This window comes from Bipolaris maydis, assembly GCF_028858645.1.
Source record: "Bipolaris maydis strain C4 unplaced genomic scaffold PSV08scaffold_6, whole genome shotgun sequence".
NCBI classification, from domain to species: Eukaryota; Fungi; Ascomycota; class Dothideomycetes; order Pleosporales; family Pleosporaceae; genus Bipolaris; species Bipolaris maydis.
The window spans coordinates 1,449,759-1,464,952 of record NW_027093862.1 but is presented as its reverse complement, the minus strand read 5'-3'; the positions used below and the strand labels follow the sequence as shown (position 1 = coordinate 1,464,952).

Here is a 15,194-nt window from a genome sequence, read left to right as displayed (position 1 = left end):
ACCTCAAGAAGAGAATGCGTGACACCCGAAGCTCTCAAGGTACAGGCTGATCCATGGACAGCAACCAGGCGGATTATACTACTGCCACAGCCCTTGACTGGAGCCGTACTGCTCAGATCCCACCATGGCCTGGCGAGTAACGATCGGAGTGGTTCATATGTAGTGCTATATACTCTAATTTCTTCAAGTTACAAGTATATTACATGTATCAACTCACCACCAAGCAGCTTAGATTGAAATTCAGCTAATTTACATCAACGGACGCAGTGTTAGGGTGATTCATGTAGTGAAATGAATAAAGGGATCTTAGATGGCCATGTCTACTTCTGCTAGATATCGCTGATACTTGAAAGAGGCAGAGGATGTGGGTGATGTAAATACGTGAGGATGGGTTGTGAGCTACCTATCAAAATGTAATCGTTCACTTTCACTTCATCCTCCAACCGCACTAAATAGGTTAGCCTATACGTGAGCAGGCGACTGCTGTTTGCTTCTGTATTGGCCCCTGTCAACACCAGTCTCCCACCACACGGAAGCTCCCAACCATGGCACCCAAGAGACCGCCGACAACGTCGCCAGAAAAATCATCGTTGCAAGTGACTAGAAGATGTCATGCGGTTGCATCACTGACAAAGGATCCCAGAATGCACACTGAGCAGACGAACATGTCTGCTCCGACACAGCCTGCTCCGTCGAAGCCAAAGCCAGAAACCAAGAAGGGAGGTGGCATCGCCAACTTCATCGTCAACAATGAAAACTCGGTCATGAGCGTCGAGCATCAACCGGGACAAACACCGTTCGACAACAGTGGTCTGCTTCCGCAATGGAAAGTGGAGAGTTTAAAAAAAACCGCGAACAAAATTTCAGGGCCTTGCATCAGCTTCATCGAGGTGAGTAAAAGTCCATTGTTATCCCCAGCTGCTGTAGCTTATATTGGGTTGCCCCTGCGTTCATTTCATCATCACATCCGTACTATTTGTTTGCATTTCCATTGCTTTACCTCTATTGTTGTTTAAATTCACTCATATTTGTCTCATCGCAGTCTGCCCGAAACCCAAGGCCTACTACTGTCACGTCTTTCTTCCCAGCACTGGGGGAATCAGAGTCACAGAATGCCCAATCAGATATGGAACACAGCATGCAAATGCTTTTGTCTCCGCGACTGGATGAGTCGGCAGCAATGCTTGAAACTTCCCGTGAGCAGATGCATGGAGACTTACAGGTCACCCACTCCGCTCCTGAGGGCACAAATGAACAGATTCGCTCAGAAAACGGACAAGACCCAGATGCTCGTTTCCAAAGATTTCCCGCCAGTGATTTATATGCCGAGCCTACGCCGTCGGCTGAGGATATTAAGAGGACTAAAGCTGGTAAAGCTCCTGTAGTCGCGGTACCAAAAGCCATGAGAGACGCTTCGTCGCAAACTGAAGCTTTCGCATCAAGTGCTCGCTCGCAACCTAGCCTTCAACCTGTTGGGGGACAAGCGCCATACAACCTTTCAGCAGGAGCTGCTCCAGACGTTAGTTTGGAAATGCAAAGACATTGTGAAGACAGTTTAGCTGTTCTTGCCGCAATCACTTAGCACAAAGTTGTGGATTTACACAGGCCCATCACCAATCGCATGACTGAGCAAGAATCTCGAATGAAAGCCTTCAGCCTTCTGTGCAACATGCCAGCTGAGTTGGTCCAAGAAATTATTTGCGGAAATGTCGCACATGCTTCACTAGCCGGCAACAACAAGATCCAGCAGCTGTTTCACCCAAACAGTGCCTGGATGGGAAATTATTCCGCGCAGGTTCCATATATATACATGCGAGCGTTCTGCGATACCAGAACAGGTAGATCGCTCACTCTCAACGAGCTGAAACAAGTCCTGCATTGGCAGTCGCTGTATGCAAAGGAGCATCTCACAGATAGAGAAATCGATCTCGTCTTTGCCGTCGAGGAACAGTATGCTCATACAGAGAGCAAAATCAGGCATGCGAAAGAAGGATGCAGAAAATTCCTCAACAGAAAGTTTGCAGATGAAGACGCGAGCAACCGTACCCGTCAGGTGTTGGTCTTTTGCAACGCATGCCAGGAATGGCTGGAGCCTCTTCCGCCACTTGTTGGCGATACACCGCTGGCTGTTCCACTGTCGTATGTTGGGTTTGCCATGAACTCTCAAAAAAGCAAAGCCCAGCTTGAAAGGACCCACAATCCTGGTTCGAGTTGGTTCATGAGCCTCTTCCTAGCGACATGTGAAGCTGTGCTGGGCGACGGCAATGAGATATGGGGCTTTCGCTCGTTTGTCCTTTGTTATTGTGTAGAGGACGAAGGGGCATATGTAGGAAAAGCACTCTTGACTGTTCTCCTCGCAGCGTGGTACCGCTCAGACACTGGTTTTGGGGTTTACCCTCCCGGAGAGAACACATTTAGTGTTGAGTTTCGCACAACACCGCACTTGGAAGTGCAACGTCTATGGCATACTTTCAGGGAACTCCGCGAACAACATACGCCGTACCAGGAAAACCTGGACCTGGAGTACCCTAAGATAGAGGCGTTCATTGAGAAGAAAAAACAACGTGCTGCTTCAGCGAAGGCAAAGCACCCAGACCCAAGGGCAGAAGCTCAAGCGATATGCCAGTCCATCAATGATGAGGAGCAAGAGACGCGTCGCAGAATATAAGAAAAGCTCGCCAAAACACTCAATGCCTGCAAAAGATCGCATGAAATTGGCCCAGACACGGGGACGTTTAGGGTGTTCTACTCCATATATATGTAAGAGAGAAGTAAAGCCGTTTTCAGAAATTACTAGGCCCCATTAGTGGTGAGCCGGACGTAGCACAGGCCACGCGTTGCAGGAAAATAGTATTCCAGGAAGTGAAGACATTGTTCCTAGCATAGAGAAGGGTGAGGGATATGAGGATGGGCCAAGCAACTGAGATCAGAGGCGCGGCAAGTCAGATGGCATTAGCATTTGACAACCATGTATGTATCTAGCAAATTTCGCAATTAACTTGTGTGACAGCCAATTAATCACATATTTTGCACACAGTACAGTCGATATTATTCCAATGTCGTCTTCCTTGTCACGTTCATGTGTATCAACTCAAGCCTCATCTACTTGTGAATATCGTAGAGCGCAATTATGTATTTCCGGGCAGTCCAGCATCTCAATCTTCCTTCATACTATGAAGCAAAATTATCTGGTAATCTTCATTCCACCAACCCATCGAAGATCCTTCGCACACTCTCTCATTTACCCTTCCTGCTCCTCCTCCTTTTTTTCAGCATCCCCGTTCCTCGTCAGATACGCTTGCACCGTCCCCGCCATTTCTTTCATGCCCTCGTCAATTATTTCGATATTCTGCTTTGCCATGAGTAGAAGAGCATCGAGTTCCTTTTTCTTGAGAACACCCCTGGCTGCCCTTCCGGAAGACACAGCCTGAGCTGCACTGGATGGCGGCGCGCTGAGGTTAGCTGCCTCAGCATGCGGCACCGTACCCGATCTTGGTCTGGAGAAGACATGTGAGAGAGAATTACACCTTTCTTCGCGCTTTCGCTGAATATCAAATAATGTGTGCCAGATCTCCCATTCGCGACTTCGGCATTGACTCAGAACCCTGGTACCGAAATCCACGGTTCGCCTCAGCTCAGTGATTTCATTTCCGAGCCGCGATATCTCGACATCCAGATCATCGATCTCGCGGTCTTTATGCTCGAGGTATGTGCTGAGTTGCGGGACGAGATTATCCTCTAGTCCAGCGATGCAGACCTGGAGCCCATAGACTGCGGCAGTGAGCTTCTTGATAAGACGTGCGTGTGTCTCGAGTCTAGATTGAGATGAGGTACTTACGGGCGTTGTCTGATGGACTATCTGATGGTGCAGCGTGAGTTCTGGCGATGTGAGAAGGGAACGAAGTAACGCAGATATCTGTTCTGGTACTAGATTGGGAGGAAACGGAGAGCGCGGGTGAGGGTTGGGGGGAGTATCGCTGGAGCTACTAGAGCTTGACGATGGGTAGTACCCTGGCGGGACACCATTCGTCAATGCGACATGTCCTCTGCACTGCCCTCCTCGCAGGGGCCAGTTCAAAAGCGATGGGTCACGATAGAGTGTCTCATTTGAGCTTGCATGACTACGGTGCTCAGGGAGAACACCATTTGGTAACAGCTCTTCGTATCGCTGCTCTTTCTCCTGAGGTGAGCGTGCCCGAGGTGTCTGTGCGGCATCAATGCGGTCGTAAAATGCACTTGCAGCGATCGGGTAGCTGAAATTTGGCACCAGGCCGACGTCTGCAGGAGCAAAAAGAGGCATCACCTGGTGTTCTGGTGCTCCAATGGTAGAGCTACACTGTGCCCTTTCCATAACCGAAGCTCTCATCGCAGGGTCGACTTCCTCGTGGAACAGGATACTCTTCAATGCTGATTTCCATGTCAGTGATTGCGTCGGTCTAGCTTGGATCGATGAGATTTCAAGTGGTTTTATTGGGATACTTGTCGGGATTGGCGGTACATGGCATCCCAATTGAGCTTCAGAACGAGCATGAATGTTATGGGATCGCAAAGGGGCCTGTGGTTCGGTCACAGCTGTTGGTCTTGACAAGATCGGGGGATTCGAAGCGGCAAGATCCTCATCAGACTGCTTACGGTCATCGTTATGATATATGTGGTAGGGATTATCCAATGGGAAGTCCATGAACCTGTCCCACTCCTGTGTGCCGGGTGTGATCGGTCCTCGAGGCGGCGATAGCGATCTCGGGGGCGGTTGCGTGTTACTTGAGGGCTTAACACGGGCTGGTATGAGGTTGATGCTGTTTCTTCCCTCCCATTCTTTTAGGTCTCTTGCATTCCTCAAAGCAGCCATCCATTCGCTAGGCACGGGTTGTGCGGAGGGGCCCTTATCATTGCTGCCATTTGGACGCTGAGTTGGGGTCCTATGAGTCTCTTGCCTCAGCTCTCTACCAGGTGGGCCAGCATATCTCGGTTCTGAATCCGCCGCTAGCATGACACTGTTAAAATAAAGCTGATCTTTTGGATATAAACACCCCCTATACGGGCCTCTATCGATGATCACGGGAAGGCTGTCTGAAGAATTGCTACCTCTTGGCCTGACCCGCCCATCGTCCAGATCATTTTCAATCCTGTCCAGTATTCTTTGCTTCTCCTTCTCCCTTTGCCTCTGAAGCTGTTCAGGTGTAAGAGACGGCTCTGCAATCGTGTAATAGTGGACAGGGCGCCGGAACGGATGCGCTAGTCGCTGACAGAGTGTTGCCATTCTTCGGCTACGGCAAAAAAATAGCTTAGTGTTCCGGATGCTGGAAGCTTTAAACAGACTAGAAGTATGAATCCGGGTGTTTGACAAGAATCCATGATGCGTTGTTTGATACTACCCTGTGGTCAATTGTGAATAAGCGCCGTTTGTGCATGCGTTGGCACAAGAATTTTGCTTCCAAGGACAATCGCATGGATTTGGTTGACCACGGAAGTGTTTGAACCCGTTGACCTTGATGCGTCGTAACGTGGGAGCTGCAAACCAAGGAGAATTCGCTATTTGAAGACCATTAATCAGAACTAAGAGCACTTGCAGATGACATGTGATATCGAACCGAAACTGCAGGTAGTATTACCAACTGTTATCGCTTGCAAATATAAACTATGTGTAGTCTCTTCATCTGAGCCACGTACTATGAAGACAGGATCGTTGTTCGGGGTATGTAACAATCGTGAATGCGCCATGGTAAAAGAGATCCGCTCCATGGCTATGCAATCGCAACAATGCAGGTAAAACGCCCCCATGCCGTGGAATCGTGAACCGTAACGCCGAGGATCCTTAATATTTTCTTTTTGCTTTGGCTGCCATTGCTGCCAGCCTCTTCTTTCGCTCCTCTTTCTCCTTCTTGAGCCTATTCTCTTCTGCCAAAGCTTCAGCATCCTCCTTCTTGGCAGCCTTGAGTGCCAACTGTTCTTCCTCTTCGACATCCCATATGCCTCCCTCCATGGCCGAAGAGCCGTCAGAGTCATAGTCCTCTTCTTCATCGTCTTCCATGTCGTCAAGGTCATCCCAGTCTGCATATCCGTCATAGCGGCCCTTGGTTGGGTTGGGTTTTGGTTTTGCAGCTGGCGTGCCGTTGCGGCTCGACGTTACCGGTGCACTGGAGGGACGAGCAGTGCCTTTGTAGCCAACTTCAACAGGCTTCCGAGCCGGCCGTGCAGTGCCTTGATAACCTACTTCGACCTTCTTCTTCTCTTTGGAGGGATCCGCCTTGGGATCCGCAGGCTTCGATGGGAGTCCAGCGACAGGCTTCTTGCCTTTTACTCCCGCTTCTGCCTTGAGCGCCAGCCGCTCCTTGCGCGTCAAGATTTTCGTAGGCTCATGTTTGATCGGTGGTGTGACAGGTTTGCTGGCATCCTTCTCTTTGGCCTTCTGGAGCATGGCCAGATATCCTTTCTTGGGTGCGGCATTCGAGGCGGGGGCGGGGCCGGTGGCTGCCGGGGCAGGCTTGGAAGCAGGCGCCGGGGCCTTGGTTGTAGCAGCAGGTGTGTTTGATGACTGGAGAGGCTTTCGGACAGGCGGGTTTGTTGTTTTCGAAGACGAGGGCGCAGCAGTTCCGCGGTAAGGGACGGAGGTGGTAGGCGTAGACGAAGAAGGTCTTGACGTGGCAGGTGACGACGTGGCACGAACCGCGCCATTTGCCTGTGCTATTCCGCCAACCGCCTCTTTTCTCTGCACCTTTGTCTGTCCATTCTCAACAGGACCTGATGCCTTTCGCTTCAACTGCGGTGCTTGAGATGCGCCGTTCGCCCCTCCAACCGGTCGCGGCGCTGGTTTAGGGGCACTGCCAAGCGGACCTTGCTTTGATGCTGTTGCTGCGGGCCTTGCGCTCGGGTCGATTATCGACATGATGTCTTTGAGTGACTAGAAGACACGGTCAGCACAGGGGAGATGTCGCGGGCAGTCTTCTGCAGCTCACGCTCATGGTAGGCAACTGATAAGCGTTTGACTCGGTGTTACCGCTCGTCGATTCGATTGGAGGGCAAGTTGTACATGCTTTCCTGGTAAAAATCGCCGGTATTGATAGTCGGCGGAGGGTGGTCGCGCGCGCAGAGAGAAAGCGAGGCGCACGGGACCGGTGGATTAGAATGGACGGCCAGAGAATGAGCGGACAGCGACGGCGCAGACGGGCCTGTTTTATACCTTGGCTTTGCGCCTAGTCAGCCTTCACGTGATGATACGGTCATCTCGCGCTAGTCCGACTGCGGAATGGCTTGGGTAGCGAGATCCCACCTTGAGTCAATATTCTAGGACCAGGAACTTTTTCTTTTCGACAACCACAGCGAGAACTTGTAGATTCAGTCTCCGGCCACAAGCGGTGCGTACTTACTGTTGTTTGCGCCCAGCGACACAATACTGACAGACGCAGGTTAAATCGATTGAACTCCTGTTCCTTTCCACCGAAACCACCAATTTACCATCACAATGAAGCACCTCGCTGCATACCTCCTCCTCGGCCTTGGTGGTAACACCTCGCCTTCCGCCGAAGATGTCAAGGTATGATGGTTTATGAAGGAGTTTTTCCAATCGGAATTCTAATGAAATTTAGTCCGTCCTCAGCGCCGTCGGTATCGAGGCTGATGACGAGCGCCTCAACAAGCTGATCTCCGAGCTTGAGGGCAAGGACATCAACGAGCTCATCGCTTCTGGATCCGAGAAGCTCGCTTCCGTTCCATCTGGTGGCTCCGGTGGTGGCGCTGCTGCCGCCGCTGGTGGTGCTGCCGCTGGCGGTGCCGCTGCCGCCGAGGAGGCTCCCGCCGCTAAGGAGGAGGAGAAGGAGGAGTCCGACGAGGACATGGGTTTCGGTCTCTTCGACTAAGCGTGTCGCCAATCCATCTCTGTTTACGATGTATGATGTGGCCAATTTCTCAAAAATCACGAGAATCATGCGCAACGAGTCTGAGCATTTGGGGCGTGTCGAGCGCGCGATGGATGGGATATGGAGAAAGATTGTGCGGCAATGTTTTCATAGCTGCCTGCTGAGATACCCACAATGAAGCCATGCACCCTCAATTACATCGATGTTGTGACTTTCCTCAATGTGACTATGTGTCTGTACCTTACGCTGATGTATACTTGTTAGGGGCGAGAGCAGAAGGTGTAGATGGTTACTAGTCGAGTGTTTAAATCTACAAATAGATTAGCATATGAGCACCACGGTGCATGAAGACAATGACTTGACTGCTGTAGTGATCTCGGGCAGTCAGTTTTGAACAGTTCAAGTTTCGTCTTCAATGAAAAGCTCCAGCGCTGGTTGTAACCTACTTTTTGGGGAGCAAGGTCCTGTTTGCTTAACCAGCACACAATACTGCCTCGCAAAATTACGCGACAAGTCGGTCAGGGTTTACTATTCGTTGCAAGTGTGAACGTAGTGATGTTGGTGTCGGTCCAGCTGCGCATGGACGTAGTGGCACGCTAACGGCTCGCTTAAGCGAGGCAGGCAACACCTCGAAATTCCCTTTGCCCATCGATAATTGAACGACCGACAACCCACGACCTAACGAAGTTCCCCCCATCAGCTACTTCGACAACCGCAAACATGGCTGACGCTGACTACGATCCCGAGGCCGCAGCTGGTACGCATTCCTGTCCCATTCCCAAGTTTCTCCATCGCATCAGCAGCGACAGGTGGGCATATTGATGGCAGAGCATGGCTAACGAGATGAACAGCCCTCAAGGCCAAGAGGGCGTTCCGCAAGTTCTCTTACCGCGGTGTCGACCTTGACCAGTACGTTTCCGATTCCCTCGATATTCCCCTACGCTGGGGATCGACATAAATGATAGCGGTATTCTGATTGCCATGCAGGCTCCTCGACCTCGGCTCTGAGGAGCTCCGTGACCTCGTCCACGCCCGCGCCCGCCGCAGGTTCAACCGCGGTCTCAAGCGCAAGCCCATGGGTCTCATCAAGAAGCTCAGGAAGTCCAAGCGTAAGGAGCACAGTTGGCTTGATGGGCAGGAGAAGATGGCTAACATGGCGCAGAGGAGGCCCGCCCCAACGAGAAGCCCGACCTCGTCAAGACCCACCTCCGTGACATGATCGTTGTCCCCGAGATGATTGGCAGCGTCATCGGTGTCTACTCCGGAAAGGAGTTCAACCAGGTCGAAATCAAGCCCGAGATGGTCGGCCACTACCTTGCAGAGTTCTCCATTTCATACAGGCCAGTCAAGCACGGAAGGCCCGGTATTGGTGCCACTCACTCTTCCCGTTTCATTCCTCTCAAGTAAACGACTGGGTTATGGTTGCATGGGTTCTTTAGTGGGGCGGACAATGTACTTGACGACCTACAACGAATACAGGTGTTAGGTGCATTTACTCTCGATGGCTATGACGTACACAAAAAGACGACGGCGAGCATGAGGATATGGTGTAGATTACCATCCATCAGATTCGAGATACCTCCACATATGTTCTTTTGTACAAGATGTGTGACATGAATTGTGGGTGATGCTTTTGACATTTGTAGTCTATTTTTGAGTGCAAGATGGCAAATGACATGATCAAGTGCGGAAATAATCAAATTGGGTATTCTATTATACACAAAGGGACTCGAAAACCATATCCACTCGCTACCTTCCTAGGCGCATCTCGACCTTAGCGAAATTGTACAGGGCTCGTAGGAAGACTTGATAGTTGACGCCCTTGTTGTCTGGCAAGTGACTGGGGGCAATTGTTAGTGCTGAGTCTCGCAAAAGCGACAAGCGAATTAACTTACAAAATCTCGGTCAACCTCAGTTGCCACGGTGGGTAGCCCTTCAATTGAACCGTTGGACTGAACAGGATCAGCAGGTCGGGCTCGCTGGAGACGTGATCGTTCAGCTGTGCATCGATCAAATCCATGTTAATCTGCTCTTGTCGCACGTCACCCTTTTGTGCCATCTCGGCCAGGGTGCGAGTCAAATCGACAATGGTATCTCGGCCGTCGTGTTCCGACAAGAGGAGTACAGTGAGATGCTGGCGTTCTTCCTTGAGGCTTGGGTCATTTGGCTCAGCCGACTGAGGGGGCGTGTCCGGTGGTGAGTAAGAGCTCAGATGCGGTGCGCGGAGGGAGAGGGTGGGTTTGCGTTGTGGGCCAAAGTAGGCTTCAAGCGTACTCCAAATACTGGCATGGGTTTGGGGCAGGTAGTTCTTGAGGACGCCTGTTTCGCGGTTAGCACTTGAACAGCCTCTTTACACGTATTTGTAGATTTTGCTAGCTTACCGGTTCGCTCGTAGATGCTGAGAAACGGAATTCCAGCACTTGCTGCCCAAGCCGCTATCTCGCAAACATCGTTCACGAGGCCTTCCAGACCGGCGTTTCCCTGGCTTCCGTCGTCCTCTTGGTATTCTACAATCACACTCAGATGCTTTGGTAGCTTCTCCAAGTCCTTTACGTCGTGTGCTATAAACTCTGGTGTGCGATGATGATATTTCAGGAGCGAGATGACTTTTCCCCGTACAAGCCGGTAGGCACGTCGAAAGCGGAAGAAGATGCTGAAGAGCAGAGCGACAACATGGTAGACGGTGAGGTGGACTAGTGCTTTGAACGGGCCGACGAGGGGTTTGCGGTGATGTTGTTGGGATGCGCGTTGACGGCGTTCACGGAGGGCCTTCTTCTTTTGCACTTGCGTATCACTATCCGAAATGTCGGTAGGAAGAAAAGGTTTGAGTAGTTCCTCGCGTTGCTGGGCAGAAAGCTCCTTGCGCCGGAAAGCCGACTCCTGTTTGGATGATAGACCGGTAACAGCAGCCATTGCAGATGACGTGCTGAGCAAAGGGGTACAAGACGAGCCGGACTGTCGATGGCTACACACGTGAAATCAGGACAGAAACCAATAAGTATAGAAAAGAAGAGTCAATGCTCGCGTTAACTGGCCATAGTCGGGGGGTGGGCAGATGTAAGATACATGAAATATCCTTGTGAGGCTGGTGCATGTGCATACGTGTGGCGCCATCTCTTCCGAGCGTCAGCCAAGGCGTATACGCGCATGTTGCCGTGCTCCGCCCTGGGCAGTGGCGCTATTACGCGGAAGCTTTCGCAAGTGATGTGAGGCTGTTCAGCAATCGCGGCTCTAATCTAGGCATCTGTGTACAACAGTCGAAGGGTGCAATGGCATCATAGCGCATGGGGTTGCCCGTGGTTTGATTCGGCGGGCGCTTCTGCATTGCGCCAGGGACCGAGGCGTGGGGTGCGACAAGCCACAGTCGCGACTTCACTCGTCCCTACTACGACCAGGTGCACATACACCCTGGACTGGGAATGCTTTCTCACGATTATTGCATGCACCATCCCAAGACATGATCTGGTAGCAGCCTTGTGCAGCTTGATGCTTTGCGACAGTACCAGCAACCTCAGCCCCAAGCCATTTCAGGCGGCATTGGCTCGCTGGGTAGCAACGATACACACACCTGCTTTCTATACCACTTGAATGATACCTAGCCCTTGAACTCCGGCCTGTGCCTTGCTCACAATCATGCAACGCGTCAGCTCCGATAGCGCTTCTATACTCACGCACCAGACCTCGAGGACCTCTATACGCATACCGCAGTTCACCCTAGAGAAGTTCGCTGTAAGCTGCTACCCAGCTCTTTGGTCTTTCCCGTGCTAATTCACGCAGAGCAAAGACTTTCTAGTCAAGGATTTTATCGAAGACCTTTCCCAGGCCGCTGTACCTGCGACGCGACGATCTGGAGGTGCTGGCGGGCAGCAGACGTTCGACCCAAAGCCGCTTATCCGAACCTTTGAACATGCCCTGAGAAGCCTCAACAGTCTGTCCGAGGACCTTGAGGAGAAGGAGACAGACCTCTCTGGAGCCGTCCGGCGGGCAGAACTCCAACACAACCAGAATGTCGAGTCCCTAGGGAGGCGGCTGGAACAGGCCATGGATAGATTTCAGAGGCTGGACAACTCGCTGAACGGATATGACGATGGAGGATCAGATACGGGCGGCAACGTTGCCATGCGCATAGGAGAGCGACTTGAAGAGCTCGACCGTCAGCGGAAGAGGGCTCTCGATGCAAAGTTCCTGATTGAGTGCTGGCAAGAAGTCAGCGAAAGAGGCGAACTCATGATCCTTGAAGACCAACGGAAGAACGGTGACATCGTACGATGTGCTGAAATCGCGCGCCAGCTTCTGCGCATCAGCACACGCCTTGATCCAGATGGCAGCCAACGAGTCAACGGCGATGTACCGAACGGGATGAAGCGCAGGACGACACACCAGCCAAGACACAACACCAAGGAGGTCATTGAGAAGTTTCTCGAGAACTTGGAGCAGGACCTTCTCAGCAAGTTCCAGGAATGCTACGCACGTCCCAACTACCCTGGGATGCGTGACTGCGCCATTGCTCTCAAGGGCTTCAATGACGGTGCCAGTGTCATTGGGACTTATGTCAACCAGCATTCGTTCTTCATCGACCGTATGCAGTTGAGCGGTGAGGATCTTGGCACAGATTTAGAGACATGGGATCGCCTCCAAGATCCTGATGCCGAACCGCCTGGCGTGGAACCGACGCTTCAGTCTTTGATCGACGAAGTCAAGATTGTCGTCCAGGAAGAATCCGCTATTATCAAGCGAGCGTTTCCATACTACGAAGAAGTCCTCATCAAGTTTCTGGAACGCATATTCCAGCAGTCTATCCAGTCCAGGCTCGAGATGGTGCTAGACAAAGCTGGAGATCTTTCGTCGCTTGCTTTCCTGCGTTCGCTGCAGGCTTCAAGAAGCTATATCACCCAGCTCGTGGAAGACCTCAAGACACACGGTTTGACAGAACACCCTGAGCCTGCTACATCAGCGGTTGCGGCTACGCTTGACCAACAGCTGGAGGAATTATTCTCCTCATACTTTATCGGCGAGAAGTACATCGAGCGAGAGAAGAAGAACCTTGAGGAGCTGTACTCTTCACTGCTTCTCAAGTTTACCATCTACCACTCTCGGCGAAGCAAGATGCCTACCTCATACTTTGGTTCGCTCGCGCAACGAGGCAAGGAGCTGGCCGCATCTGCTCGTGACAAGTATATGGAGCGTCTGGAAAGCACTGAGCTACCAGCTAGTCAGAAAGCGACTCTTCTTCGTATCGCTGGGCTGAAAGAAGACCAGCAAGAGAAGAAGGATATCGAGGTCACTGACGAAGATGGCCGACTGTCATTACCAGTAGCCAAGCGAATGCTCAAGTGGCTAGCAGAAGGTGTCGGACGTGGGCTGGAGTTGTCGCCTGGCAATGAGACACCAAAGGACGTGCAGATACTGCTCAACTTGCTCCTACGGCAGATGGGCGAAATGTACCTGGAGACGGCCCTTGACGCGTAAGTATCGTCTCTATTATGATTTAGCATGTCAATTAACGTCAAAGCAGTGCACAAGATCACGCCGCATCGCAGGAAAACTCCAAGACACCACCAGATCTCACCCACCTCTCCTCCCTGCACACCATTACCACAATGCTGCATCTCCTACAACAAACAACCACTACAATCCTCTTGCCTTTATGCACCCCCAACCTTACCATCCGTCGCGAAATTGAAAAGTCTATTAATCTGACAATGACCACGCTCGAGGCAAAGCTCTCTAACATCCTTAATCTCACAATAACCGCCTCGCTGAACTGGGTTAGCAAATGTCTTGCCCAACAAAAGAAAACAGACTTTCGGCCAAAGGAAGAAGACCTTATGGTAACAAGCGAAACCCAAGCTTGCCGCGAAGTTTCTGCGTTCCTTACACGTGTCGCATCTCAAACCACCTCTGCCCTATCCGGCCGCAACCTCTCGCTCTTTCTTGCCGAGCTAGCGCGTGGTCTCCGATCCCTCGTCCTAGCACACCTGCTGAAGTTCTCTATTTCACAAGTCGGCGGTCTAAGCGTATCGAAGGATATGAACCAGTATGTTGAATTGGTGCGAGCATGGCCGACGGGCGATGAGCTGGAGCCTGGTGCTATGGATGTTTTGACAGATGTTAGCACGTTATTTATCATTGGGCCAGAGGCACTCAGAGATCGTTTGAGGGCTGCAGGTGGACAGGATGCGCAGGAATTGAAGGGTTTCATTGCTAGGAGAGACGATGTGGGAACTGTCGGTGTGCAGAGTGTGCTCAATGGAGTGTAGTGTTTTAGGAAATCTACTTTGTGTCTATCCAATAATAGTAGATTCAAGCTCAATACGCGGTTCAGAGCGCTCCCTATGTTGCTTTAGAGTATTTTCTGTGAATACATAGGACTTTCTGGTCTATATACAGACTATCTGAGCCTTGTCATGTTCACTGAGCGTTTTGTTTCCTGATTGTTTTAATGGGCACAGATCAGCCCCGTATTACTTTTCTTACTTATTAAACGGCAATAACAACGTTTGTTCGGTGCTTCTAGGTTTAGTCAAGTGTATTAATCAAGCAATTCATCGCCTTTCATAATTGCATTCTGTGCTCAGATCTGCCAACTCTTACGAACAAGCAGTTGCTTCTCTTGACCATCATCGTTGCATCACATCTTCTCACTGCTTAGTTATTTCATGAAAACAACCATTTTACAACTCTACATTACCACCGATCTCGTCATCTGACGGTACCACCTTAGTCTTTCCTACACACTAGGGCCACGACTCAATTCAACGCATCGTATCTTAATTCCGACCAGCTCGAGTTTACTGAATACAATATACTTACATTTCAATACCACCTTCCTGTCGCAGCTGCTACGCTTTTACCAGAAATGCAACTTATCACCGTCTACCTCGTTATGGCATTTCAAGCGGCCACCACCGTTTACGCTTTTGGTAGTGGAGCAGAGTGCAAGATGTCCCCTGGGTCAGGTTATGTTTCGGAATTTTCAACCCGCTTCTGTTGTACCCAACCGGATGTACGCTGAAGATTTGACCTGAGCGATAAGCATTGCTATGACCTCCGTGGGGCAAGCTGCCGAGTTTTCAACATGTGTTGCATCAAAACATTCCATGCCCATCAGGCAATCACCGACGATTGCCTCTAGGCTAGAATATAGCTTTTTGAAGGTATTCGCGGGACAGACAACCCCAATATAACCCCAACACACTTCGGAGAAGCTTTTTTTGAAGCTTCTTTGAGGCATCCCCGACTGCCTTACTAGCTATTGTAGCCCGTGGCTGCATGTACTTAGATCTGTACTCTTGATCAGTGAATTATCATTATATTTTCACCTTGGCGGGCTGTGAT

At 51.0% G+C, this 15,194-nt stretch overlaps 7 protein-coding genes across 7 annotated transcripts; 4 read left to right on the top strand and 3 right to left on the bottom strand.

Moving 5' to 3' along the window:
- Positions 1-545: 545 nt before the first annotated feature.
- PSV08DRAFT_370871 (uncharacterized protein) lies at positions 546-2,668 on the top strand (the record flags this gene model as incomplete). Its single annotated transcript, XM_014226171.1, has 3 exons — positions 546-890; positions 1,043-1,519; positions 1,583-2,668. 3 exons carry the CDS (start codon positions 546-548, stop codon positions 2,666-2,668), a joined length of 1,908 nt encoding a protein of 635 aa, XP_014081646.1.
- A 573-nt stretch (positions 2,669-3,241) lies between these two features.
- PSV08DRAFT_222587 (uncharacterized protein) lies at positions 3,242-5,260 on the bottom strand (the record flags this gene model as incomplete). Its single annotated transcript, XM_014226170.1, has 1 exon — positions 3,242-5,260. One exon carries the CDS (start codon positions 5,258-5,260, stop codon positions 3,242-3,244), a length of 2,019 nt encoding a protein of 672 aa, XP_014081645.1.
- Positions 5,261-5,586: 326 nt separating this feature from the next.
- PSV08DRAFT_361959 (uncharacterized protein) lies at positions 5,587-7,142 on the bottom strand. The gene is made up of 2 exons (XM_014226169.2): positions 6,957-7,142; positions 5,587-6,901 (listed from the first exon to the last, which is right to left on the bottom strand). Exons 1-2 carry the CDS (start codon positions 6,960-6,962, stop codon positions 5,816-5,818), a joined length of 1,092 nt encoding a protein of 363 aa, XP_014081644.2. The 5' UTR covers positions 6,963-7,142; the 3' UTR covers positions 5,587-5,815.
- A 167-nt stretch (positions 7,143-7,309) lies between these two features.
- PSV08DRAFT_361958 (ribosomal protein P2) lies at positions 7,310-8,050 on the top strand. The gene is made up of 3 exons (XM_014226168.2): positions 7,310-7,355; positions 7,407-7,534; positions 7,587-8,050. The coding sequence occupies exons 2-3, from the start codon at positions 7,463-7,465 to the stop codon at positions 7,854-7,856; spliced, it is 342 nt and encodes a 113-aa protein (XP_014081643.1). The 5' UTR covers positions 7,310-7,355; positions 7,407-7,462; the 3' UTR covers positions 7,857-8,050.
- Positions 8,051-8,517: 467 nt separating this feature from the next.
- PSV08DRAFT_222586 (40S ribosomal protein uS19) lies at positions 8,518-9,672 on the top strand. The gene is made up of 4 exons (XM_014226167.2): positions 8,518-8,613; positions 8,708-8,765; positions 8,844-8,965; positions 9,019-9,672. The coding sequence occupies exons 1-4, from the start codon at positions 8,577-8,579 to the stop codon at positions 9,261-9,263; spliced, it is 462 nt and encodes a 153-aa protein (XP_014081642.1). The 5' UTR covers positions 8,518-8,576; the 3' UTR covers positions 9,264-9,672.
- Positions 9,540-10,898, bottom strand: PSV08DRAFT_295320 (Decaprenyl diphosphate synthase-like protein). The gene is made up of 2 exons (XM_066092605.1): positions 10,238-10,898; positions 9,540-10,175 (listed from the first exon to the last, which is right to left on the bottom strand). Exons 1-2 carry the CDS (start codon positions 10,767-10,769, stop codon positions 9,748-9,750), a joined length of 960 nt encoding a protein of 319 aa, XP_065949242.1. The 5' UTR covers positions 10,770-10,898; the 3' UTR covers positions 9,540-9,747.
- Positions 10,899-11,489: 591 nt separating this feature from the next.
- On the top strand, positions 11,490-14,262 carry PSV08DRAFT_361955 (exocyst complex component Sec10-like protein; the record flags this gene model as incomplete). Its single annotated transcript, XM_014226165.1, has 3 exons — positions 11,490-11,585; positions 11,634-13,321; positions 13,372-14,262. 3 exons carry the CDS (start codon positions 11,490-11,492, stop codon positions 14,114-14,116), a joined length of 2,529 nt encoding a protein of 842 aa, XP_014081640.1. The 3' UTR covers positions 14,117-14,262.
- Between the last annotated feature and the right edge of the window lie 932 nt (positions 14,263-15,194).

Excerpts from the sequence above, each read along its gene's own strand:
- PSV08DRAFT_361958 (XM_014226168.2), top strand. The coding sequence starts at position 7,463 with ATGAAGCACCTCGCTGCATACCTCCTCCTCGGCCTTGGTGGTAACACC. Across the intron at positions 7,535-7,586 it reads CTTCCGCCGAAGATGTCAAG|TCCGTCCTCAGCGCCGTCGG; the intron begins GTATGATGGTTT and ends AATGAAATTTAG.
- PSV08DRAFT_222586 (XM_014226167.2), top strand. The coding sequence starts at position 8,577 with ATGGCTGACGCTGACTACGATCCCGAGGCCGCAGCTG. Across the intron at positions 8,766-8,843 it reads CGCGGTGTCGACCTTGACCA|GCTCCTCGACCTCGGCTCTG; the intron begins GTACGTTTCCGA and ends ATTGCCATGCAG. Across the intron at positions 8,966-9,018 it reads GAAGCTCAGGAAGTCCAAGC|AGGAGGCCCGCCCCAACGAG; the intron begins GTAAGGAGCACA and ends AACATGGCGCAG.
- PSV08DRAFT_295320 (XM_066092605.1), bottom strand. The coding sequence starts at position 10,769 with ATGGCTGCTGTTACCGGTCTATCATCCAAACAGGAGTCGGCTTTCCGG. Across the intron at positions 10,176-10,237 it reads CAGCATCTACGAGCGAACCG|GCGTCCTCAAGAACTACCTG; the intron begins GTAAGCTAGCAA and ends ACCGCGAAACAG.